The following is a 26,090-nucleotide window of genomic DNA, read 5'->3' as shown; positions in this document are numbered from 1 at the left end:
AGAGAAAGGAGAAGAAGAGAAAAAAAACCCCAAACAAACTTCTCTTTCCCCGTCTTTATCTCCCCTGAGCAGGTGAACGTGCAACAAGATAAGAACAAGACCCGTCCTAAAGTTAATTTCTCTATGGGAAGTTTAAAACATATATTAAAACATATATTAAAACTTTAGGTCTGGACTGAGAAAATATTGATTTGATGCTAGATGCTTTTAACTGAAACTGAAAAGGAGTTGGTATTAAAAGCAGCAAGGGCATAAGCCCAAACTTTGTTAAAGCCTGATAACCATTACCAACTTCTTCAGACATACCAGGGGGTTTGCACTCCAGAGACTCCTGGTTTTAATGGAACTGGGAAAGGACAAACATAAAATAGAATTTTTGGGTGGACACTAGTGCATCATGTTCTGTGTTAAGTTAGGAACTAAATGTTATCTATCTTTGAATGTTATAAAAGAAACTAGTCAACATCAGAAGGTACTGTTTATGAAACATTTTAAGTATGCACAAATTCTTTTATATGCTTCATACACCTATATCACTTTCAAGACAAGATTTATTAGAAAAATTGAATGCAAAAATTAAGTTAAAAATAGGGAGAATTAAAGTAAGAGAAAACAAACTAATCGAAATCTTAAGTCTTGCTTTAATTCAGCTACAAATACCAGGAGAAGTGCCGTCATCAAGCTTTAATCAAGTTTTACCCTGGAGTTTGAGTTGACAGGACCTGAGAAAGAGTTAAAACTAAGCAGTAAGGTTAAACCCAGAACAACCGGTAAGAAACAAACAATATCCTCTATCTCCACCTAGTAGTAGTAAACCCATGTACACTTTTGACCAAACTAAAAATAAATATGTTTCTGTTCTAGACTTAAAAGATGCCTTTTTCTGCCTGCCTTTGGACCCTAAAAGTCAAAAATTGTTCACCTTTGAGTGGGAAAATCTGGACACAAGTCACCGATCCCAGCTCACCTGGGCCGTATTATCTCAAAGATTTAAAAATAGTCCACAATCTTCAAAAATCAACTTGCAAAGATCTTAAAGAACGGACTGCACCGTCAGACAGCGAAGTCCTCTTGCAGTACGTGGACAATTTGTTAATTGCCACCAGAACCCAAGATGAATGTGAAAGCTGGACTGTGAGCTTATTAAACTTTCTGGGACTGAAAGGGTACAAGGTATCCAAAAATAAAGCCCAGATTGTCAAGAAAGAAGTTACTTATCTAGGATATGAAATCTCAGGAGGACAACGTCGACTAGGAACTGAGAGAAAAGAAGTCATCTGTAAAATACCTTTGCCTCAGACTCCGAAAGAGCTCTGCACATTTTTAGGAATGACTGGCTGGTGTAGACTTCAGATCTACAAATATGGACTGATAGTAAACAATTAGTGTGGACTGGAGAAGCTAAGCAAGCTTTCCATCAACTTAAGAAGGAACTGATGCAAGCACCTGCACTAGGCCTTCCAGATGTGACTAAACCTTTTGCTTTTCTCACATGAAAGGCAAGAGATTGCACTGGGAGTCCTAATCCAACAGATAAGAACATATCGACAAACAGTGGCATACTTCTCTAAACAATTAGATGAAGTAAGCAAAGGATGGCCAGGATGCTTGAAGACAGTAAAAACAGCAGTGTTAAACATACAAAAAGCACAAAAAGTTTACAATGACTGTTCTAATATCACATGTGATTTCAGCAGTGCTAGAATGGAAAGAGAGTCACTGGCTCTCCCCCTCCAGATTTAACATCGACAATCCAGTCACCTTTGTGTCCAGTTCAACGACTACGGAGGAATCAGTGCATCACGGTTGCATAGAAACAATTGAAGCAACATATTCCAGTCGATCGGACTTAAGAGATACACCGCTGCCTGAGGCAGAAACGTGGTTCACGAACGGGAGCAGCTATGTGAAAAACGGAACCCGCAAAGCAAGATATACAATATCAACCACTGATCATATCATCAAAGCACAGACTCTCTGCTGACACCTCTGCACAAAAGGCAGAGATAATTGCATTCACCAAAGCATTGCAATTAGGAAAAGAAAAAGACATTAATATATGGACAGACTCAAAATATGCTTTTGGTGTAGTAAATGCCCAGGAAGCAATATGGGAAGAAAAAGGGCAGCTCTCATCACAAGGAAAACAGATAAAGTACGCTGAAGAAATCTTTAAGCTCTGTTCAATCACCAAAAAGCTTGCTGTTATGCATTGCAGAGAACATCGAAAAGGTAATATGGACCAGGAAAAAGGCAATAGATTAGCAGATTGAGTGGGAAAAAGGTAGCAGAAAACGGCCAGGTAGGATTTGCATCCTTAATCCCAGATGGCAAAATCATGGAGGTAAGCTCTAATGTATCGTATTCAAAAGAAAATTTAAAATTAATAAAAAATCAACAAAGTCAACTCAAAGGTAATATATACCACTTAAAAACAGGATAAGTAGTAATACCTGAAAAGGTACTATAGAAAATTGTACAGACAGAACATAACAAAACTCATTTGGGGACAAATGCACTGCATAAACAACACTACACAATAATCCTCACACAACCAATAAAATAGAAACAGGGACAATTAGCAAGGGTAACCTCCCAGGGCAACACTGGCGGATAGAGTTTTTAGAACTACCTAAGAAAAAGAGGTACCGATACCTATTGGTCCTAAAAAGATACCTTCTCAAGTTGGCTAGAAGTTTTCCTGACCTGAAGCAATAAGACTAGAGAAGTTGTCAAAATATTACATTTTTATAACTAAAAGATAAGCAGCATTCTGCAAATTGATTGGCAATTACATACTCCATATCAACCACAAGCAAGTGGTCAAGTGGAGAAAATGAATCATTTGACAAAACAATAATTAAAAAATCTGTCAAGAAGTAAATCTGCATTAGTACCAAGCCTTACCTCTAGCCTTATTGCAAATAAGAGTCAAACTTAAGACTAAAGAAGTGCTAAGCCCTTTTGAAATGTTATACAGGAGACCCTATGAAAATTATTATCAAAGAGAAGACCTCATACATGTTGAGGAAGGATATATAGGGGACTATCTGATCACATTGAGTAAACAATTGTCAGAAACTAACAAACAAGTAATGAGTACTCGCTCAAGGAGAATAGACCAGCCCTTACATAACATTTCCCCTGGAGAGTGGGTGTATGTTAAAACTTTTTCAGGCCAACCACTAGATGAGAAGTGGAAAGGACCATACCAAGTGCTTCTGACAACCTACACAGCAATCAAAATCAAAGAACAACCCACCTGGATTCATTATTCATGAGTAAAGAAGTCACCTACAGAACCTGTAGGACCAACAACCCTCCAGTTTACTCAACACTAACCATTGGAACTCTGATAAATATAATAACTCTGGACTGTACAAAGGGCGATGGAAAAGAATTTGCATTAGTTAAAAGAAAAGAGGAGAATTGAAATAAAGACAAGACAAAATAAAATAAAAATTTAACTATGTTATTAAATTTAGCTATGTTAGTGACTCTGCAAATTGTAACTGCTTGAAAAAAGGTTGCTGCCTAAACTGTGGGCAATTAAGATAAAGCTAACTTACGTAAACAAAAGGACTGTCAGGAAAGCAAAAAAGACTTTTAGCACGTAACATTGCAAGAGAGACAGAAGGAGGGGTGGGGGGAACCTAAGCTGTTTGAAATGATAAAACTTTATGTAACTACTCTATAATAGTAAGAATAGGAGTTAGGCAATCAAATGTCTGTTTAGATAAGGCAGACTTCATAAAGAGTGTATATGATAGATAATTTTTGAAACCCACTGTATAAAAAGTTGTGTGTTTCTTTTCTCAGCGGACATGCACGGGGGGACGAAATCCCCTGGCATTTCCCCGGCCGTAATAAAAGTGTGCTTTATATATATATTGTTTAAGGATTTCTTTGAATCACTATCAGTGGTACATCCTTCTTCCCAAGCTTTGTTAACCTCCCCCTAGGTCTGAGATCATTGAAGCATGTCAAGCCCTAAACCTTAACAAGGCCATTCTACCAACAAGTAATTTATTTTTTAACACCTGGACATCAAAACCATTAACAACCTACTCCATTATAACTCTTCCTGTTTAAATGTAGTTAGGTAAGTTTTCAAGGGTTTACTCCCTAGGGTAATTTAGCTGCCTCTTACTGAACTTGGCTACCCAAAAGAGCATGGGAAACCTATTTTTCCTTCCATTTCTTGTGGGCATGTTTTAATTTGCTAACAGAACATTCAGTGGATTCCATGCCAAATCAATTAATAGAGCTAAACATGACCTATTAAAGGTGGGGCTTTGTACCTAGACTCTTTGGTATTCCAGTTTTAAAAGAAGAAGCCTTTTGCTTTGCTAAAGGACAAGGAAACCAGTTAACAAGGTACTCCAGACCCTGTTCGTGCAAGAATTAGGCGCTCCCAGCTGCGCTTTCCCCACGAGTGATGGAGCTATCTAAACCCCCTGCGTGTGGCGTCCGTGCCGTCGTGCTCGCTTCCTCCGCTACGCAGCCTCCCCCTCGCAGGATCTGTGATCCAGTCCCCTGATAGCCTGGGGCGGGTAGCGCGTGTGTGAAGGGAGGCCGGGGAAGGGGGGGACGCGGTCCCGCCCTGGTAACGGCGGCCTGGCTGGCTCCTTGGGAAAGCGGAGGGAAGAGAAGGTTGGGGTTTTTTTCCCCTCCCCTCTTGCAGGGGGACCTGCAGAGCTCGGAGTCCCGTTGGCACGGAGCGAGGGCGCCTGCTCCTCCGTGAGCCCCAGTCGGCATGGGAGAAACAGCTGCCCGCCCAGAAACACCTCCAGGGAGCAGTCGAGTCCGCCGCTAGAGCGCCTGCATGCTCGGACGCTCTGGCAGGCGCCGCGCGCTTGCCTCTGTGGTCAGACCCGCCTCTCCAACTGTCGGGCACTGCCGCGAACGGAGCAGTCGTGCGGGCTCCGCCATGATGAGCAGCGGAGGGATCGGGGTGCCGCTAGGCTTCCCCTTGGGCCCCACGTCTGTCATCCAGGTCACGAACGTCTCCTCGGCAGTGACCAGTGAGCAGATGCGGACTCTCTTCGGCTTCCTGGGAAATATCGAGGAGCTGCGCCTCTATCCCCCGGAGTAAGCAGGGTCTGCGTCGGCCTCCAGAGCAATAGAGACTTGGGATGAGGAAGAGGCCTAGAGGGGTCGAGAGGATGGAGGGAAAGGAAGAGGCAGAAGGTCCTATGTAACATTTTGAGTGTGGACACCAGAGTCTCCCGCGCGAGGGTGGGGGGGAGGTATGTGTTTGTCACGTGGTCCTAGCCCTTTGTGTGGGGCAGGAGCGTTAGGGGAAAGGGGCTTCGCCTGGACCTAAGATGGCGGCCCCGGTCCGCGGGAGGGGAGCAGTTGCGGTATCTCTGGAGTGGCCTGTAGAAACATGGCGAGTTTTGTGTTCTCGTGGTGGCGGTCAGAGCCGCGGTCACCCAGTGGGGGCTGTCGGCACTGAGTCACAGCCTGACCAGAAGCGTGTTCGCAGGCTGCCCCGAAGCGCTTCCCAGGTGTAGGACTCGTTTCCCGTTTTCCTGAAAGCCTGTTTTCTGTGCCCTACCTTTTTCTTCGCTTGGACTCATCCCAAGTGGAGGAGGGGCGGGCGGGAGCGCCCCAGGCCTGACCCCCGCCTGCCTGGCTGGCTGGCAGCCGGCGCCACTTGGGCGATGCCTGCCGGCGAGACTAGCTCTTTTTGTTCGAACGGCTCTTTTCTCCTGTGAGAAGGGGCCACTCGAACAGAAGTCGGCACAGCTGTTAACAGAGGAACGGTACCAGCCCTGTGCTTAGAAATGCTTCCGATAGGACGTTTGCAGTAAATCAAAGTTAATAACGAACATTACATGTTTCTCTAAATTGTAGCTGTCCTCATTATGTCAGCTGCACACGCTCAAATGGGAGATAATATTGTTATTTTGCAAACCTCAATGTTTCTTCCAAGCAGATGGAACAACGGAGGAAAAGAAATATTTTTTTCTTACCACATCTGTTGTATTAGGAAGTGAATGACAGATGTGCCCTTTCAAACCATTTTGGTTTTGGTTGTTTTTTTTTTTTTAATGAAAATTAAATAGGAATAGCAGGAATGACAGAAAGGAGCAGGGGGAGTCATTCACATTCAGACTTCAATTTTAATGTGAAGAAGATGGGAATAAAATTTCATTAAAAAAACCTTGCAAAGAAAGATGGTATTTGTCCATTTTAATCTGTTACTGGATTATACTTGGCTAGGTTTGAATGAGGAACGTTCAGAAAAATTAAGTGTGATATAATATGTATATAAAGTATGTGTAGTAGGCATCTGTTCATGTAAAGATAAAACAGCTTTACCAAGTTTTAAACACTCTTTAATAGACTTATGTATTTTTTGCACAGTTTTCTAGGTCTTTACTTTAGACTTGTTCCACAATACCCTTTATACACTTATAGAATGGCTTGGGTTGGAAGGGACCTTAAAGATCATCTAGTTCCAACCCCCCTGCCATGGGCAGGGACACCTTCCACTAGACTGGGTTGCTCAGGGTGTACTGGGTTGACCCTGGCCAGATGCCTGGTACCCACTAAAGCCACTCACTCTCCCTCTGCAACTGGACAGAGGAGTTAAGAGCTGGGAGAGGTCACTTACTGATTACCTTCACAGGCAAAACAGACTCAAAGTGGAGATAGTACTTAAATTTATTACTAACAGGATAAGAGCCAAAGAGTGAGAAATAAAACAGTCTTAAAAACACCTTCCCCCCACCCCTCCTTCCATGTTCTCCCTCCTCCCCCCAGCAGTGCAGGGGGATCGGGAATGGGGGTTACAGTCAGTTGTTGGTCAGTTGTTTCTGCCGCTGCTCAGAGAGAGGAGTCCTTCCCCTGCTCCTGTAGGGTTCCTCCCAGGGGAGACAGTCCTTGATGGACCTCTCCAACATGAGTCCATCCCTCAGGCAGCAGTTCTTTCCAAACTGCTGTCCCGTGGGTCACTCCTCCATGGGGTGCAGTCCTTCACGAATGAGCTGTACCACCGTGGGTCCCTCACAGGGGCCACAAGTCCTACCCGGGAAAAACCTGCTCCAGCATGGGCTTCCCTCTCCACGGGCTGCAGGTCCCCAGCAGGACCCTGCTCCATCTTGGGCCTCCCACAGGGTCACAGCCTCCTTCATGCATCCACCTGCTCCAGCATGGGCTCCTCCATGGGCTGCAGGTGGGTCTCTGCATCCCAGTGGTCCTCCATGGGCTGCAAGAGGACAACCTGCTCCACCATGGTCTTCACCACAGGCTGCAGGGGCCTCAGCTCTGAGACCTGGAGCACCTCCTCCCCCTCCTTCTGCACTGACCGTGGTGTCTACTTTGTTGTTACCATGTTCTCAGTCCGCTCTTCCCTGGCTGGAATTCTTTCTGCGCAACAATCTTCTTAAATATGTTATCACAGAGGCTTTACTATTACTTCTGATTGGCTTGGCCTTGGCCAGCATCAGGAAGCCAGTCCTGGAGCTGGCTGGCATTGGCTCCACAGGACAGGGGAAGCTTCTAGCAGCTTCTAACAGAAGCTACCCCTGTAGCACCCCCCCGCTACCAAAACCCAGCCACAGAAACCCATTACACAGGGCCACATCCAACCGGGTCTTGAACACTTCCAGGGATGTTTCCCTTTTTCCAGTCACCTGGGACTTCCCCTGACTGCCACGACTTTTCAAATATCATGAAGAGTGGCTTGGTAACTACATCAACCAGTTCCCTCAGACCTCTGGGATGTATCTCATCGGGTCCCATAGACTTATGTACATTAAGGTTCCTCAGGTGATCATGAACCTGAACTTTACTTAGAATATATAGACATATATACATGTACATGTGTATATACACGTACATGTGTATATACACTTTATAAATAATAGACAATCTCCTTTTTCTATTTCAGCATTATGATCTTCTCAAATAAAAGTATAAATTTTCCTTCATCTCTTCCAAATCAGTCATGTTTGTTAGCCTTCTACTTTTCCCCTTAATCTGCTGAAGTCTAATCCATAAAATCTGATTTGTCAGAGCAATCCAAGAGATTTTTAGAAGTGGTGAATTTAAACAGGTGATCATTTCAACTTTATAGGAAATTCATTTGAAAACACTGTTCCACTATAATTAATTGTGCAGCACCCTACTGCTGACTTGAATAAAAAAAAAAAAAAAGAGAAGGTTTATGACTTACTGGGGAGTGAGGATAATGTATCTGGCACCTATAGGCTCTTCAATGATTGTAGAACAAAGTATAGGGCTGTGCTATGAACTATCCTTATGAGAGAGGAGTTCCTTCTTATATGATGGTAATTTAATATATTCCACCTATCTAATATATATTCAATGTTTACTACTCTGCTATTGGTTACTCATAAAAGGGCTGATTGCACAAGGTATTTTGTAATTCATTATTAGCTACTGTGCATACTCGGGGCTCTTTCATTTGAATCAGGGTCGATTGATGGTCGTGATCTCCCCCTGACGGAATTACCTTTTACCTAGTCTGAGTTGATTTCAGTACAGTTGATGAGTTGGCTTTGTTAGTTTCTTCTTATCTTGGGCAAAGGTCCTTTTGGTCTCTACATTTTGCATTCTTTGTGTCCATTATCAGTAACCTTCCCCTAGGTCTGCGACCCCCAAACCACGTCAAGCCCCAAACCCCAACAAGGCAATTCTACTGACAAGCAACCCATCCCAGACATCACTGTCATTAACATGTCCCTTGGTTTTATAGGGTGCAACAGAGAATTTCTTTAAAAAACTAGCAGGAAGTCTCAATTGTTGAATATAATTACTTACAGTTTACATTAAATAGAAAACATATTAATGTTAGATTAGTTTGCTTAAAGTTCTTGTAAGCATGCACAATGAGGAGAGGGAGAGAAACCACCTCAGTTTTTTAATGCATTGAATAAAATGCAGGTTCTGTAAGATGACTTTTCAGTATTCCTAGTAAACTTCCTGAACCTGGTGACTTTTCCCAGCAATTAATATCTTAAGACTGTGGTTTTAAAGTAGTAGTCAAGGTCCTTTATTTTGTATACTGAATTGATTTGGATAACTTTTATGAATGTTGAGCTAAATCACACTATGTTCTTTGGTAGTTTGTCAATTCATGTTTTATCTTCATTCATCAAAGCACTTCAGTGTCCTCAGTCACTGCTAATCAGACATCCCAATAAGAAGGATGGATGTCGTATCTGTCATGTTCCTAAAAGCCTAGTTCTCCGTGAGGAAGTGTCTCTCTCATGTATTAGAAGTTTTCAATCTTTATGCAGATGGCAGTAAATGCTACTTTATTATTATTGTCATTTTCTGAAGAGACCTGTGTGAACTGTGAGTAGTCCACTTTCAGATTCAGCATTGAGGGCATTGGAAACTCTTGGTACTGAAGAAGTTGTTTCTATATGATCAACATCCTGATTTCAGCTATTTGTCAGTGAGTCTTCATTGACACTGAAAATAATATTTCTTTTTATTGAAAAACTATTAATGTGTATCATATTTTAGTGGGTCATAATGCTTGTTACTGGTGGCTGTTTGTATTTACCTATTTTCTTACAAGAAAATTTTAAATTTTACTTGATTGTACAACTATATACTGTTCTGCTCTCTGGAAGACTTTCCATTGAAACTTTAATCTAAAAATTGAAAGCACCTATTTGATGAATAACATCAGTAAACAAGTTATGTGGAGGTGGGAAGAGGGTTGGGTATTTTTTAATCCACTGATTTTACTCTTAAGTAATTTGTATTTGATTATCAAATCTTAAAGAGACTGGCTGAGTTTATATTTTATCATGCTGCAATTGTCTGCTGTATTGGTTTAAAATTGGTGTCAAAAACTTTCCTAAGAAACTTTGACTTCATGAGATTTTTAATAATTTCCTTGTAAGACTTGTCTCTTATAGACTGCTGTAAATAGCTTTCAGTGCTCAAAATACCCCTTTTATTCCATTTCATTACTATTGCCAAGCATTTTGGTCATCCCTTCTTCCCTGTCCCATAAACAGAGCTTTAGCCTTGAGAAGAAGGATGTTCAGAGAATTTGTGCTTTTTGTCTTTCTTTTCCTAACTACTCAGAAATGAAAGTAATGGATGTTTGTAAAATTCTTTCAGAAAATAGGATTTCTATGTTGCTGATTTTTTTTAATTTACTTGTACGTATAGTATTTTTCCCTTTTACATCTTTAGGAAAATAGGAGGACAGAATTGCAGGTTTCTAAGTTTACCAAATGAGATCTGATTTCTTTCTGAAGCTAAAAACTTAAATATCATAAAGTTAAAGATGTATATGAAAATTACTTGGAAAATTATTGTTAGATAGAGTGAAACAGTTAACAAGAACAGACGATAATATTACAGTCATAGCCTGTGTAAGAGAATTCATGTACTAAGAGTTGTTACTACCTCAGGGCCTTGGTGTGGATTTGCCACTTGTGTGTAGAAGAGGGTGGCTTTACTGGGGCTTCTCTATCATCTTCGGTGATATTTTGTCATCAAAGTCTGAGGAAAAACTCCTGACGTTTTTAATATCTGTGTATGGTCCTGATTTAGATAGAGATCTGAACTCTCATGTTGAGAATGGAAAATTGCTGTAATTAAGTGCTCCTCAGTTTGCCATTTGCAAAACCTTCAGTGCTTATTGATTTTTCTCAAGTAGGAATACACAGAGGCCATTAGGGAGGTAGGCATCCTGCAAGCCTGTGTGTGTAAAGATCTCTGAGAAGCCATGCTTGCATGGTGATGCCAGGAGCATGAGAGGTGTCCTAGTTCCAGCCAGAACAGGGTTAATTTTTGCAGTAGCCAGGAGGGGGCATGGCCAGAACCTGGATGTTATTCTATACCACCTCACATCATTGCCAGGGTTGAGGGGAAGGGAGTCTCCTCCTGGGAGAAGGGGTTCTTTCTGATCGAGTAAGCATGGCAGAGGGAGCAGTGGGTGATATGGTTTGAAGCTGGCTCCCTGCCAAGTCTCCAAACCTTACCACCAGAAGTCCCGCCCCCCCCCCCCCCCAAACCTCAGGGAGAAGAGGGAGAAAAACAACCAACTAAGAAAACCCGAAACGAGAGAGACAGCTAAAGTGATATATATAATTATATTTACACTTATGTTACAATTGAAATATATATACAATTTAAAATATATACAATTTCACAAGGGAAGGGGAAGGGGGAAGGGAAAGGGAACAAAACCAAAATAAAATATATATATATCCCAATCGGTAGCCCGAGATCTAGTAACTAAAGAGTTAGCAAAGAAAATATCCCACCACTCTCCTTGGGACAACCGAGAGTCGCTTCCGGACGATCGCCGGCAACCTCCACCTCCCAAGGTCGACAAGGCCTTACCAGGCCTCGCTCCCCAACACGGCAGACTCAACAGCAGGGAACCTGCACCTCCGAGCCGCCGGAAGGAAAGAGAGAGCGAAGGCCTCTCCTCCTTTCTTCTTATAATCTGGCTTACGTAAAATTCGTAGGAAATACTGGGTAAATCTGGACCCTTCCTTGGTTACAAACTGGTCACCAAGGAAGGCCTAGCCCAAACCACCACAGTGGGGTAATGCTGGTTCCAAGCTGGAGGGAGTGTGGGGGACCAATAATGTTTCTTTTCTTGTTCCCTCTGTCATTAGTATTTCTTGTACCCTCTGTCATTAGTATTGTTGCTGTTACTTATCTCATTGCTGTTTCCAGTAAATTGTTCTTATCTCAAGTAAATTGTTCTTATCTCAACCTGTGATCCTTACCTTTTGTGCCTCCAATTCTCCTCTCCAGCTGGCTCCAGGGGAGGGAGAGGGGGAAAGGGGGAAGGGGGTAGCAAGTGAGTGGCAGCATGGTTTGGAGAGTCTCACTGGGAGCACTAAACTGGGGAGTACCATTCCTAAACCACAACAAGAGGGTATGCTGTGTTCCCTGCTTTGTAGAATATTCTCTGAAACTTTGGTCTCTGCTGCATTTATGTGGGTTTTGTTTATTAATCAGCCCAAAGCTACTGAAACTTACAAAATATGTTGTCTGAGTGCTTCAAAGAAACCTTTGAATAATCTGAAAAGCACTTTTATTACGTCTGGGGAATGCAAAGGGGCAGGTGTTTTTCCCCAGTGCACTCCACTGAGCAAAGAAATACCCTAGCTTTTTATACAGTTTGAAAGTAGCAAGTTTAAAATTATCTATACACACACTCTTTTTGCAGTCTGCCTTATCTAAATAGACACTTAGTTTTACCTCCTATTCTTACCATTATAGAGTAGTTACATAAAGTTTTATCATTTCAAACAGTTTCAGGTTCCCCACCCCTTTCTACATGCTAAAAAGCCTTCCCTATTCTCTAAGCTATTCTGCCCACAGTTTGGGCAGAAACTTTTAAGCAGTTTTACATTTTGCAAAGTCACACTTACATAGCTAAATAGCTAAATTTTATTTCATTTTCTATTTCATGAGAAAGTATTAACTTGCTACCTTTCTGTTGGCTGTTTAGACTTTTGTGTGAAGATGAAAGCATGGCTTAATTTTCTCACAGTTCTGAACAAAGCCAAGACCAGTCTTTATAGATCACTTCCAGTTTGCAGTACAGTTGACATCTGAAGCTGGTTAGCAGGGTGACAGGTCTTTTGCCTTGGGTATATACTTCCCTACTACTTAAACAACTTAGAATTGTTTTTCAGCACACTAGGAGACCAGTGACATTTGTAATCAGATTCTTAGTCCCAGTCATGCTTTTGTGTTAGGTTTGTCACCCAGTTGAAGTTTATGTTTCAGAGAAGCCTTCAAAATTACATTTGTAGCAATAAGCCTTCAAATGCAGCTTTAAGGGGATTTTTGATCAGTTAAATATTGAAAAGCTTTATAGAAATTGAATTTTTGCAGAATGAATTCTTTGAAAGCAGGGAGGCACAAAACACCATCAGGTGTTGAAAGCTCTGTTATAATACTGTTTGCTTCTGGATGTTCTGGAGTGGTCTTGGAAGCTAGTACACACAAGTGTTTCAGATATTATATCCTGCAGTGACTGCAATATAGATAAGGCCTTTGAGATAAAATACATAGAGCCTTATTTAAATGTGATCTGCACAATTATTCCAGAATATCTTATTTTGACAGGTTATTAATTTATGTTGTTGTCTTCTCCACCATCACTACCCTGAGAAAATTTGGATCCTTAGAGGGGTGTTTTGTAGCCTTTTATTTGATTTTTCACTGTAGTTTTCTGAATAGGTCATTCTTATGTTTTTGTTTGGTTGTTGTTCTATTGAGAGATTGATGTTAGTCTCCCTACAAAGGAAAACAAAAATGGTAGAAACATCTGAATACCATTCAAATCTTTATTTCCCTTTTGAGTTTTCTTACTTTCCTAAAGAAACTGTATTGTAGTAACCTTAAATCAGAGATGTAGGACTTGCTTTTTTGCATCGGTGCTTTGTAACCCTAGGAAGAAGACTATGGCTCTACCTCAATTCAGCCTTGAAAAGGATTGGCAGAAAAAAATTGAACAAAAGGAATTAAAACAGAATAGGACTTTTCTGTTTTAAGAAAGGCTTCTTAAAAGGCCTACTGGGGAAGTTTAGGAGGCCCACTTAGTAAAAGAAGAGGACTCAGTCACTGTGAAACTTTTTAGAATTTTACATCTTTTGGATCTTAATCATCTTCCTTGATGTAGATGCAGCATTGATGTGTTTATTAATTCCATACAACAACTTTGGGAGTACCTGCTTGGAATTTGAAGGACTGCAAGATTGATTGGGCTAAACTTTTTTTCTTTATAGCTGTGGTTGTAATCCATCTGGTAGACGTGGTGCAACCAGGAGACCCTTCAAACGGATCTTCTTCTTGACTGTCCTCTACCTGATTCTCTGGGTCCAGGGCCTCATATCTGTTCTTTAAGGGCACCCAGGGAGGTGATGGGGGTCAGGAGGGAATTCTTTTACCTCTCTGGTCAGGGACCTGTTTCCATTCCCCCCCATCTACTTGGTTTGCTCCAACTGCCTGATGACAGGAGGGGCAGGGCTTCACTGTCTCCTGCTGGACTTCTTTTGGGGTCGAAAGGGTATGACTCCACCAGTCAATTTCCCTTTCACTTTCCCTAATGCTTCTTAGCCTCTCTACCTCTTCCTTGAGTTCTGCCACCAGGCACAGCAAATCATTCACCTGCTTGCAACGTACACAGACGCCACTCGCACTGTCCTCAGGTACTAACGCCAGGCTCAAACACTCTGCAGAAACGGCTTTCACTTTTTGGAAATCGTTACTGGCTTTAGTTGAGTTGTGGAAAAAAAAGAAAAAGAAAAAAAAAGCTCACCCGAGAGAGCTGGGAGGTGGCTGTGCCCTTCCTGCTTGCCCTGCCTGTGCAAACTGCCTCGCTAACTGCTGTGCCACGTCCCTGTTTGCCTGCTCCTGTTGGCCGTGCTCTGGGTCGCTGGCACTCCTAGCAATCATTTAAATCCCTCCTGCCTGGGCTGGGTTCCACCCCTTAGTCAGCTGATTCACCTCCCAGGGCAACTCCAGCAGATGATAAAAAGGATTTTTGTTACATTAGTGAAAAAAGACCTAACAATTGAAAGAACTATCAAGAACTGTTTTTATATTAATATGATTTAACAAAATTTCTTTTGTGAAGGCCTAAGAAAGAGTATCAGTTAATATGGGCTAATATCCAAAAGACCCACTAAAAAATGCCTGGGCTTCTTTTCATAGAATACCCTGAGTTGGAAGGGACCCACAAGGATCATCAAAGTCCAACTCCCGGCCCTGCACAGGACACCCCAAGAATCACACCATGTGCCTGAGAGCATTGTTCAAGTGCTTCTTGAACTCAGACAGGCTTGGTGCTGTGACCACTTCCCTGGGGAGCCTGATCAAGTGCCCAACCACCCTCTGGGTGAAGAACCTTTTCCTAATATCGAACCTAAACCTCTCCAGACACAGCTTCATGCTGTTCCCTCGGGTTCTGTCACTGGTCACCACAGAGAAGAGATCAGCGTCTGCCTCTCCTCTTCCCCTTGTGAAGAAGTTGTAGACTGCAATGAGGTCTCCCCTCAGTCTCCTCCAGGCTGAACAGACCAAGTGACCTCAGTCGCTCCTCATATGACTTCCCCTCTAGACTCTTCACCATCTTTGTAGCCCTCCTTTGGACACTTTGTTTGACTTTCCTAAACAAGGTTTATTTGGAGGATAAAAGATAAACTATAAATTATTTACTCTCCAAATATGTTGTGTAAAGGTGGTATTTACAATAGTAATGTAATTTTGTTTAGCAAGGTTCATAAAGAAACTCAGCCTTGTTAATTTGGGATTTTGCTTCTGTAAATTTCCATTAAAAAGGAGGAGGGGCTATACTATGTGTTTTTAAGTGACAAGGTGTTACGACCCACCCCAGAAAGGGAGGGGTAACCCAGGTTCTTATTAATAAATCCCTTGGGGTGGATTAGAGTGAAATGACACTGAATAATTGGTGTTTGAAAACATATATATGTAGGGTTTATTTTAGAACAATTTTGTTTCAAAGGTAAACATGTATGTTGCCATTTTGGGTGTTATCATCTATATCTATCATCTATAGCAATAGGGTATAAAGATAACCTTTAGGGAAAATGCATAAGGGAGAGAAAGGAAAAGACAGGATAAGGGTAAGGGAGAGTAAGGGAAAGAAGAGAGTGGAAAAATGTATATAGTCACCGCCCATGGGGGCCAGCGATGAAACTTGGTAGTTGCAGCTTCCATGTCTGTTAGTTGAAGTGGTGGTCTTGTTCTGTTGGGGATGGGGGAGGGAAACCCCCACACTCAAAGAAGTTATGAGTTATTCTATCCATGGATAGTGTCACGGGCCATGCCACAAGCCTCCAACGTGTCCTGGGCCTGGGCAGAGTTCCTGTGAGGGGCATGGTAAAAGGGTCCAACTGTGTGTCTGCCCCCCCCCCCTTCCCCGCCTTTCAGGACCAACAGCCACCTCTTCCCAGCCTGCAAAAGTCCCCTGGTGATCCTAGAATGTGTAAATCATTAACCATTTCAGTCTCTGACACAAGGTAAATTAGTAAATTTGTAAATTTTGTAAAAATTAGTAAATTTTTAAGTAGGCAAATTATTAAATTTCTATACTTGTTTTTTGTGTAACTTTTACAGGAAATCTAAAACTTTTTCAATTAAGAAATAATAGTTGAAAATATATGCATACATTTATTTAATATGGCTAATTGGTTTTTTTCCCTTTTATCTTGCAGCAATGCACCTCTTACTTTTTCCTCCAAAGTATGTTATATTAAGTTTCGTGAAGCATCAAGTGTTGGTGTGGCCCAGCATCTAACAAACACAGTTTTTATTGACAGAGCTTTGATAGTTGTACCCTGTGCAGAAGGTTGGTATTTTAGACATTCTTCTGTAATGGTCTTTGTCCTGTCTGCTAATTGTTTTAAGCTTTCTATGTAAGGAGGCAGTGCTCTGTTGTTATTTTATTTTATTTCTGTAAAAAAAAAACCTTGAAACAAAATTGAAAATTGAATTAAGAAACCCAATTGTTTAGATTAAATTGAAATCCAGCATTAGAAAGAAAATAGTTGATTTAAATTAGGATAATTCAATTTTCCACAGTTATTACATATTTTTTGGGAAAAGAAGGTAAAATAATACCCTTCAATATGGTTTGTGTTGGCAAGCTTATTCCCACACAAAGTTCTATCTGAAGTCAATGGAGCACTGAAAAGATAAACAGTTTCCTGGCACTGTGATAACACTGCAGTTTGGATCTTAATGTGTAGCCCTTGGTATGGTGTTTTGGGTTTTGTTTTTTTTTTAAATACTAATTATTTTTCAATTTTTTTAGACCAAATCCCAATTTTGTTTTGTAGATATGTGATATATTCATTTGACCATTTTTGATTCATTTAATCTTAAATATTTTGCATTTGTGGTGATAATTGCTGTTTGAATATAAATATTTACTTGCTAATTTAATAAAAAATATTTAAATTTTCCTTTCTTGTTCCTGTGGAAAATATTACTTTGTGTGCAATAAAAAGACTTTCTTATGTATATTGGTACTCTTCTTTGATTTTAGATATCTTTAAAAATGCAGTCAACTGTACAGAATGGTTCTAGTGTTAAATATTTTTATAACTCTTAATAAAATAAAATGCTTGTTGAATGCTAAATTTACAAGTGTTCCTTTAACTAGCTTTGAGGTCCTGCTTTTACATATGTTGAATACAAGGTATTTCTTATTGTTAGTATACTATCCCAGATTTGAATACAGTTCTATGAAGCATGGCTCTACTTACTGTAGGCAGGTCACTGGAGTTAGGCAGAGCCCCATTGACTTCATTGTGATCATTGTGGGAATTGAGCATCTGCCCATTTGGATCTGGATTTTTTTACCTCTTTCAAGTGGAAGCATTCCAGCTGGTGGAGTGAAGGTAACTTCACATGGTAGCTGTTTTACCATGAATAACAATATTTAGAATGATTATTCCATAAACTGCAGCAAATCCAGAAATATCTCCTATTAACAGGACTTTTATAACTGCAAGAGTCAGGTTTTGTTTCAAAAAGTACTGTTGACTTCTTGGAGTTTGTTAACAGTGGTCCCAGAGTGCCATTTTTTGGCATGTTTGCCACATCATGATCTGGATAGTATGAGATTGGTGCTGCTGTAATGATAGTCTGGGGTGTTCCTAGCAAACTCTGACAAGTCTCCAAAATTTCATAGACTTTAAGATGACCCACAGTATACTGTCTATTCTTGTAGCCTTGTTAACATGGGCATATTAACAAGTATTTTTGAAGCCTAGAGTTTTAGTTGCTTTTATGCTTTGTTTTGGGGGTTTTTGGTTTTATTTTGGGACTTGTTCTTAAGGATATTGCCGTATCCACTTGAAGCTTTGTAGAGGCTTTGGGTAGGCAAAATGTATCAGGACAGAGTCCTAATAATTGAAAAATTGCCCTTCAGTAATTGACTGCAAATTCTTCAGGATCTTAGTTTTACGTTTCATTAAAAAGACCATAACACTGGTTCAGTACTGTCAGAGAGGAAAGATTGCTGCCTAATGAATGAACAACACTTCCTGGTGTTTTTCTTGCAATATCACTACCTAATGTGATATGGCAACAGGCAGGTAAAGCTACATTTTCCTGTGTCTCTTCATGGTAGACAATGAGTGGAAGGAGAATAAAATCAAAGTTCTGAGAAATCTTGTTCCAGCCCTGTTTGTAGCTGACTTATTAGGCATTTCTCAGAAAATGTATTACAGAAAAATTGTCACCATTCTAGACCATTCTGGAGATTTAGACATAATTAGGTGAACAAGTGATTGGGTTGTGAGGTCAATTATTTTTTCAAATCATAATGCTGTCTCCATGTAACTTTCTAACAGAATCACTACTTTTAATTTGTAAAGATGTGAATTCATATAGGTTTAACTTTCTGAAAACTTTATTCTGTGGGATAAGCATGGCTTTCGAGACCATAGTGCAACAATGGTCTCCGTTAACGGAGTCAGTAGAGCGTATCATGGGCTTTAAAAGTAACAATGGCTATGTATTCTACTGGAAGGTTAAATTATATCCATGACCAACAGTGCCAGCAATAAAACCTTTCATGTGCTGAATCAAACATATAGGAGGGGTAAAATGCAACTATGAAAACTTGGTTTTAAAAAACAATAAAATCTGAAATTTGGAGTGTATTTAAACAGTGCTAAATTAAAAGTACGAGGAAGGAATCACTACACAATGAAAACAATGTTATTTTTGTGACATTTAATAAACAATTTAACAAAAATATAATTGTAAATGAATTAACATTATCACACTGTCAAAATATAACTTTCTTTTGTGTGTATCATTAGGTTTTTCTTTAAACAGTATACTTAGAGAACACAAAAGTTGAAAGATAAACAGAGATACCACCCTAATAATTCTAAATTTTATGTCCACATTGTCTAGTAGATGGATTTTGACTATTAATTTGGTTTTGTATGTTTTCTCTGTGTGATATTTGTGCATTATTAGATGACTAGACTGGCCAAGGCAGACCTGTTACACTTGCCTGAGTTAGGCATTGTTTGCCATGCCACTAAACCTGACGCCAAGTGAAATCTTCATGGGGGAAATGAGATCGAAGTCTGGCCTGCTGAAGATGGACGCCCTGTCTCTGTTTTTATTTTGCTTTCTTTCCTTTGTTTATTTTATTTTTATTTTTTGCTTTTTGTTTTGTTCTGTTAAATCTCTTACTCTTGTACTTGTGAACTGGTAATTCAGTTCTGAAAAAATGATGTTTTGTAAAGGGTTCACAGTGTTTCATTTTGAAGTTGACCTGAAGTTTCTTGTGAATGGTATACACAGAATTTAGGATATAATTAAGTTTTATGCTGTGAATGATGGATAAATTTGGGTTGGAATACATTTAAACATCTAAATTCAACAGATGAGCACATTGTTTCAGACTGGAATAGGGAAAAATATATCAGTTTTAAGATGCGTTCTTTCCTATGTTATGCTTTGTGAGCTTATCTTGGAAGAGGAAAGTTGAAACTTTCTGGAGAAATTAACTTTACAAAGTAAAATCTTAATTTTTCTCTGCTATTTTTCTTCTCAGCAGAGTACTTTTAGGTTGCATGATCTGTTTAAAAAAAGGCTTTCTATTTATATCTAATATGAAGAGTTTAAAATAATTATTTCTGATATTGAACTTTCATGAGTACTGAATGTCATGAAATATTTGTTTGCTTCTGATGAAACCTTCCTCCAGTGAGGTTAGTGGCAGTAAGATTTCATCCTTTTGTTTTTGTAATTTTTATAAAAAACTGTTTACCACTCATAAGTACAAATGCAGCCTGAGATTTTGGTTGGAATGTATTGTGAGGCACATTGTCTTTCAACACTGTTATTCATGGGAAGACTGAAAAGTTTTGTGTGTGTATATGTATGTCTGTATTGCACTTTTACATGCTCGTTATTTCAGTGGTCATTATTTCAAGAAGAGTTTAAAAAAAAGTATCTCACAATCTCAGAAGCCCTGGCAGTCCATGCTGGAGTGGTTGCGAAGGTTCTCATCCCTAAATGATGTTTGTTCTTGTGAAACGGAAACCCTGAAAGAGAAGTTCTGGACCAGGTGGTGTGTCTAGTCCTCAGGCGTTGCTCTTCCCAGCCAGCTGCATTGGGACCAATTGGCTTCACTCTTGTAATGCACCAGGCTGTGAAATGCAGCTGGGAAGAGCTTTGTGATCTCTGTTGGATTTAGCTGTGCCAGTTGAGGTAATTACCAGTAACCACTTTAATCTCTGCTGCTAAATCCAATAAGAATCATGATTTGAATCACACATTTTATTTGTAAGTGTGCATTTTCCATTGGTTTAAAATAGTAGAAAAATAACAATTCCTTTACTTTTCCTTCAAGTAGATGTGAGAAGAAAGTATTTTAAAAAGAAACATACTTTGGTATTTTCGAAGGAGTTTTGAGGGGAAGGGAGGATTAACCATGTAGTTTCAGTATAAAGAGTAAGAAATTAATTTCTGCGCACATGGAGAACGATAAAAATACTGTGATTAGTACCTGCTTAACACCGGTAGTTCTGTTCAGCATTTAGCAAAATGGATTCTGGTATGGACTAGGTTGACTAGGACTCTTAAACACTTAGGAAATCTGTATATTTCTGAAGAAGCATAAGGTATCTCTAGTTAATACAGAGCTAATCTACGTTTGCTTCCACATTCCGTTGCATAAGTAAAGAATAAATTAATAAATAAATAATGAACATAGAATCTGTAATTTACTAAACACTCATAAGCTTTAAAGAAATATTTCTAAGGATGTGGTATAAATGTGGCATATTTATTTTGTCTGTTTCCCTTATTAGAAAATAAATATCTTTGCCTCATATCCATTCAGCTTTTAAATACCATGAGTTTAAAAGCCAAAACAGTTATTCTTAAACTAAAGTGTCCTAATTTGTTATGTCATTACCCTCATATTTTGTTGTATTTTTGTGGACTTGTATCTCTTTTATAAATAAATAAATGGAGATAACACTCCAAAACTTAAAGGCTGTAACTCGTGAGGTTATTTGGCCTTACATATTGATTTGTTTTTCAAAACTGTCTAAAGAACAGAGAAGTAAATTTGCAAGGTATTTCAGGTTTGTTTGTTTTTTTCCCACAACAGTTTATTTTCTATAGAATTGTTAAAAAGTATGACCTGATCTTAAAACCTTAAAATCTAGAAGGGGGATCTTTTGAAAAGACAGCATCTCTGAAAATACAGGCCAATTTTCAGGACTTTGTCTGTAGAAATAGACCCTTCTTCATTTTTGAATAAAATAATTAAACAGATCTTTGCGTCATGGAACTGACCAACTAGATTTTGTATTTAAAATTACACGTTACATTGTTGAGGGACCAAAGTATTCTGGAAATAATGCTACTAACATGTATGTTATTCATTTTTTGAACTCTAATAGTTTATTTAACTGAAATAGTTCAATTGATTCCTTCAGAAATGTTTGAGGAAATTAATAATTCCAATTATTTCAGTAAGATGACTCATATGCTTAAAGTTTAGAATTGTATTTAAGTACCTTTCTGAACTTCACTCCCTGTCTGTTTAGTTATATGCATAACTCAGTTCCTATTTTAAAGGGCTAAATGTCTTAAGCATCTCTTAGGTTTATCTGGTTAAGTGTGTATTGAATTGGCTGTATGTAAGTGCGTACTTAAGTTAGGCATATGCTTATGTACACTATTGACCAAGGATCTAAATTAGGATGCAGATGTACCGACTTTAGGTGCCATTTCTGCCATCGAATTTACTTGAGCCACGTCTTGATCCTGTAGAAACCTATATGAGTATCCAGTTAATTGCAAGATGCTGGCTCAGCAATCATTTGAAAATACTTAAGTATTTTGTTTTTCAGAAGAACTGGTATATAGCTGTATGCCTAATTTGCACATGCAGTTGTTGGAACTTTATATTTGGAAGCCTGTTAGTTAGCTACATAGTAGGCATGATATGAGGCAAGGTACCTGATTCTCATGAGCAGTCTGGCAAATCAGATACACCTCTCATTGCATGTCTGACTTCAAAATGAGACCTGTAAAGAGTGCTCAACATTATGACGATGACTCAGATTTATGCATGTTTTTATAAAAGCCCTGGAAGACATAATTCTTAAGTGTTAATAATTTTCCTATTTTTCTCCTTTATATAGCAAAACAAAGTGGTTTGTTACATCTTAAGGAGCAAGGTGCCTCAAAACTTAACATAAATAAAATAAATCTAAATAGAAGGTGTGAGAAAAAAAAAGAGTACTGTTATTTTATCTTTTCTATTCCATTCATGCTACATATAAATTAATTTTCATTTATATTTGTTTTGTCCTTTGGTCCTCTCCAACTCTAACCTAGTCCTTGCTGCAGATCTGTAGAACAGGTTTTCAACTTTTCTCTTTTTTTTTTTTTTAAGTAGTATCATTCCCGTGGAGTTTATTTTCACTCATATAGCTAAAATTGCAATGTTTTGAAAATAATATTATATTTTGGGTTTTTATAACACTATTTGTATTAATTTTTAAATCTTGACGTTAGGGGTTTTATAGTTAAAATATATACAGTTTGAACCAAAGCAGTAAAAGCCACTGGCACAGTATTTGTATATACCTTGACTTTTAAAACATTGTTTAAATAAAAGCATTTACCTTATTAAAGTACATGGGGTAATAACCAAAGGGCTCAGTTGGATAGCATATATACAGTTACTCCAGTAATTCTGAATAAATCATAGATACCTAGTATAATTAAAACTTTCTTTCTGTACTTTTTCAGTTCAATATTTAATGTTTGTAGCAGTTTAAATCCCTTTGCATTTCAAATTTAAAACATACATTTAATTGCATTTGTGATTAACTGTTACATCTTTTGATTTTTAAAGATTTTTTATTATTTATTTAGCAGTCTAATTGTAACTGACTGAATGAAACCTGTGTTTAGTACAGATTAGATATTGCTTAAACTTTAGCATGACAGGGAAAATATAATATGGTTGACATAGTAGGAAATACGTATTATAGGAAAATATAGCTTGCTTAGCTGATCAGTTATGATTTTCTTCAATTTCATTAAATTTAAAGCTAATTTATCAAATTTTCAGATAAACTGAGGTGACCTAGAATGTAAGACAGCACAAATCTGAATTTTTCTGCCCTCCCTTTCTCCACTCCCAACTTCACTTGTAGTATGTCTTGTGTGGAGTCACAGTAACTTTTATTTTATTTTTATTTATTTTTACATCAAAAGTAGGTAACATGAGAGGGTGAAAAAGCTCGCTAATTTCAGTTAGCACATACTTTGTTCCTTTTTTTTTTTGAACTGATTTGGTTATTTGCCATTTTGGGGGATTAAACTTTAAAAAATGTTCTTCTTTTCTGTATCTAATGTTCTGTGTGCTATTAGTGATGCAGCCAACACGAACGGTTGTCATGTGTAAAACAACTTTCGATCACCATGAAAACACCGCCCTGGGAAAGCGTCCATGCTTGATATCGTTTGGTTCATGAACATTAAGTTTCCAGTACAGGTGACCCATAGCTCCAAGTGTTAAATAATTGTGTACATTATTCAGTTTTTAAAATAATAATCCATTAATAAGATTACTAGTCTTTGAAGTTTTGCTCACTTTTGTTTTTCCTAGTAGAGCAGGGTAAAAGGAAAAACTTAAGTTTGTATTTGTTTCTTTGTAAGGATCTGGTACATAGATTCATTCTTATTTATTATTTTTTTAAATGCAAGGGTAATTGTAAAATCATAGAAAGAGTAACATCTATGTAGTGTTCCAACTCTGTGTAACGCTTTCATTTGCTTCTTCAGGTAAAATCCCAGATGAAGCCAAAGCCCTTTCTCTATTGGCGCCTGCTCCTACTATGGCAAGCCTGATGCCTGGTGCAGGGTTGCTTCCTATACCTACACCAACCCCTTTGACTACAGTAAGTAAAATTCAGTCCCTATTTGATTTCTGGTTTTACTTTATACTCGGTAGCCTTTCTGTGTTCAGAGAACAAGAACTATCTGATCTGTGGACATTGTCCTCTTATATGCTCAGTCAGTGAGGATTTAGCTGTGGTGCCTCTTTTGAGGGTAGATCACAAGATGTCCATGCACTACCTTTCCTGGGTGTTTCTTTCAGATTCTTGTTATGCAAAATAGTGGGTAAATACTGGGTTTGATTTTGTTCATTTTGGTTGTCCCTTCCCTACACCCATTAATTTGTTCCACTGGCAATGCTATCCACCTCCTAATAAACTGTTAAAACATCATAGTTGAATTGACAGAATTCTTCATAATATTAAAATGCTACAATAGGATGCTTTTCCTTGATATCTCTATGACATGGTTTTTGACTGTTAGCCTAACAATGTTTTCACTGCAAAAAGCATAGGAGCTAGCTGCTGCTTCTGCTCAATTCCCTTTTGCCTCTGTAAGCCTTTCTTGACATCAGCAAGCTGCTGTGCCCTAATCCGTGAGAATTCTGGAAATAGTAAATCCTACGTCAAAAAATTGGGCTTAATGTCACTAACTCCATGTTATCTGAAGATGAAAGTCCTCAGTCTTCCAAACATATTGCAGTAGTGTGTGTACTGATGTTACTGACACCATCCTGGATTTTTGACTCAAGGGTGTCCTTCAGATTCTCAAACCTTTCTGTACTTAAATGATTCCTCATCTGTCTCCATGACCAGAAACATTATTCCCACTCTCATATTCTTAGCTGATACTGATCAACATTCTAAAAGAAATGAATATATTAGTCTTCCTTCTTTCCTTCCTTCCATAAAAACATTGCTTTAATCAAGTTTGATTTCTTCTGCATTATTTTAAAAACCTGCACAAACATCAGTATCTTTTGAAGCTTGTACTCCAAGAGCTGTTTTAAAGAGTGCAACTTTTATAATGAAACAATGTACCCAAAATCACCAGTTAGAGGTTTAGACTAATTCTGTTTATGGTTCATAACTGTCATTGTATGAGAGACATTGGATGACTTTGAAAATAATTTTTAGTTTGCAAAAATGTTGGCTTTTTTTTGTCTTAAAATATATGATACTGCTTTCATTGATATGTGAAGTAATAGTGTAGGCATTTCATTAAAAAAATGTGCTTACTCATGTTTCCACTGCATAATTGCTGCTAATGAACCATAAATAATCATGGAATAATTTAGATTAGAAAAGACCTTTAAGATCATTGAGTTCAACCATAATCCTAACACTGCCAAGTCCACCACTAAACCATGTCCCGAAGTGCCATATCTACATGTCTTTTAAATACCTCCACGAATGGTGACTCAACCACTTCCCTGGGCAGTCTGTTCCAATGCTTGACAACTATTTGGTGAAGAAATTTTTCCTAATATCCAATCTAAACCTCCCCTGGTGCAACTTGAGGCCATTTCCTCTCATCCTATCACTTGTTACTTGAGAGAAGGGACTGACACCCTCCTTGCTACAACCTCCTTTCAAGTAGTTGTAGAGAAAGATTAGGGCTCCCCTGAGCCTCCTTTTCTTCAAGCTAAACAACCCCAGCTCCCTCAGCCGCTCCTCATAAGACTTGTGCTCCAGACCCTTCACCAGCTTTATTGCTCTATGGGTGTACTCCAGCATTTCAGTGTCTTGTAGTGAGGGACCCAAAACTGAACACAGTATTTGAAGTGTGGCCTCACCAGTGCCAAGTACAGGGGGACAGTCACTTCCCTAGTCCTTCTGGCCACACTATTTCTGATACAAGCCAGGATGGCATTGGTATTCTTGACCACCTGGGCACGCTGCTGGCTCACGTTCAACTGTCTGTCAACCGGCACCCCAGGTCCTTTTCTGCCAGGCAGCTTTCCAGCCACTCTTTCCCAAGCCTGTAGTGTTGCATGGGGTTGTTGTGACCCAATTGTAGGACCTGGTATTTAACCTTGTTGAATCTCATACAATTGGCCTTGGCCCATTGATCCAGCCTGTCCAGATCCCTCTGTAGAGCCTTCCTGCCCTCAAGCAGATCAACACTCCCACCCATCTTGGTGTTATCTGCAAACTTGCTGAGGGTGCATTTGATCCCCTCATCCAGAGCATTGATAA

General features: G+C 39.2%; 1 protein-coding gene across 1 annotated transcript in view; it reads left to right on the top strand.

Moving 5' to 3' along the window:
- The first annotated feature begins 4,930 nt into the window (after positions 1 to 4,930).
- Positions 4,931 to 26,090, top strand: part of LOC113959262 (splicing regulatory glutamine/lysine-rich protein 1-like) — a 67,746-nt gene continuing 46,586 nt past the window's right edge. Inside the window, exons 1-3 of the mRNA XM_027668162.1 lie at positions 4,931 to 5,091; positions 16,209 to 16,342; positions 23,839 to 23,954. Coding sequence (XP_027523963.1) covers positions 4,931 to 5,091; positions 16,209 to 16,342; positions 23,839 to 23,954 — 411 coding nt within the window. The remainder of the gene's footprint in view (positions 5,092 to 16,208; positions 16,343 to 23,838; positions 23,955 to 26,090) is intronic.

Source organism: Corapipo altera, unplaced genomic scaffold (genome assembly GCF_003945725.1).
Source record: "Corapipo altera isolate COAL_440 unplaced genomic scaffold, ASM394572v1 60988, whole genome shotgun sequence".
Lineage (NCBI taxonomy): Eukaryota > Metazoa > Chordata > Aves > Passeriformes > Pipridae > Corapipo > Corapipo altera.
This window is presented reverse-complemented; position numbering and strand designations above follow the sequence as displayed.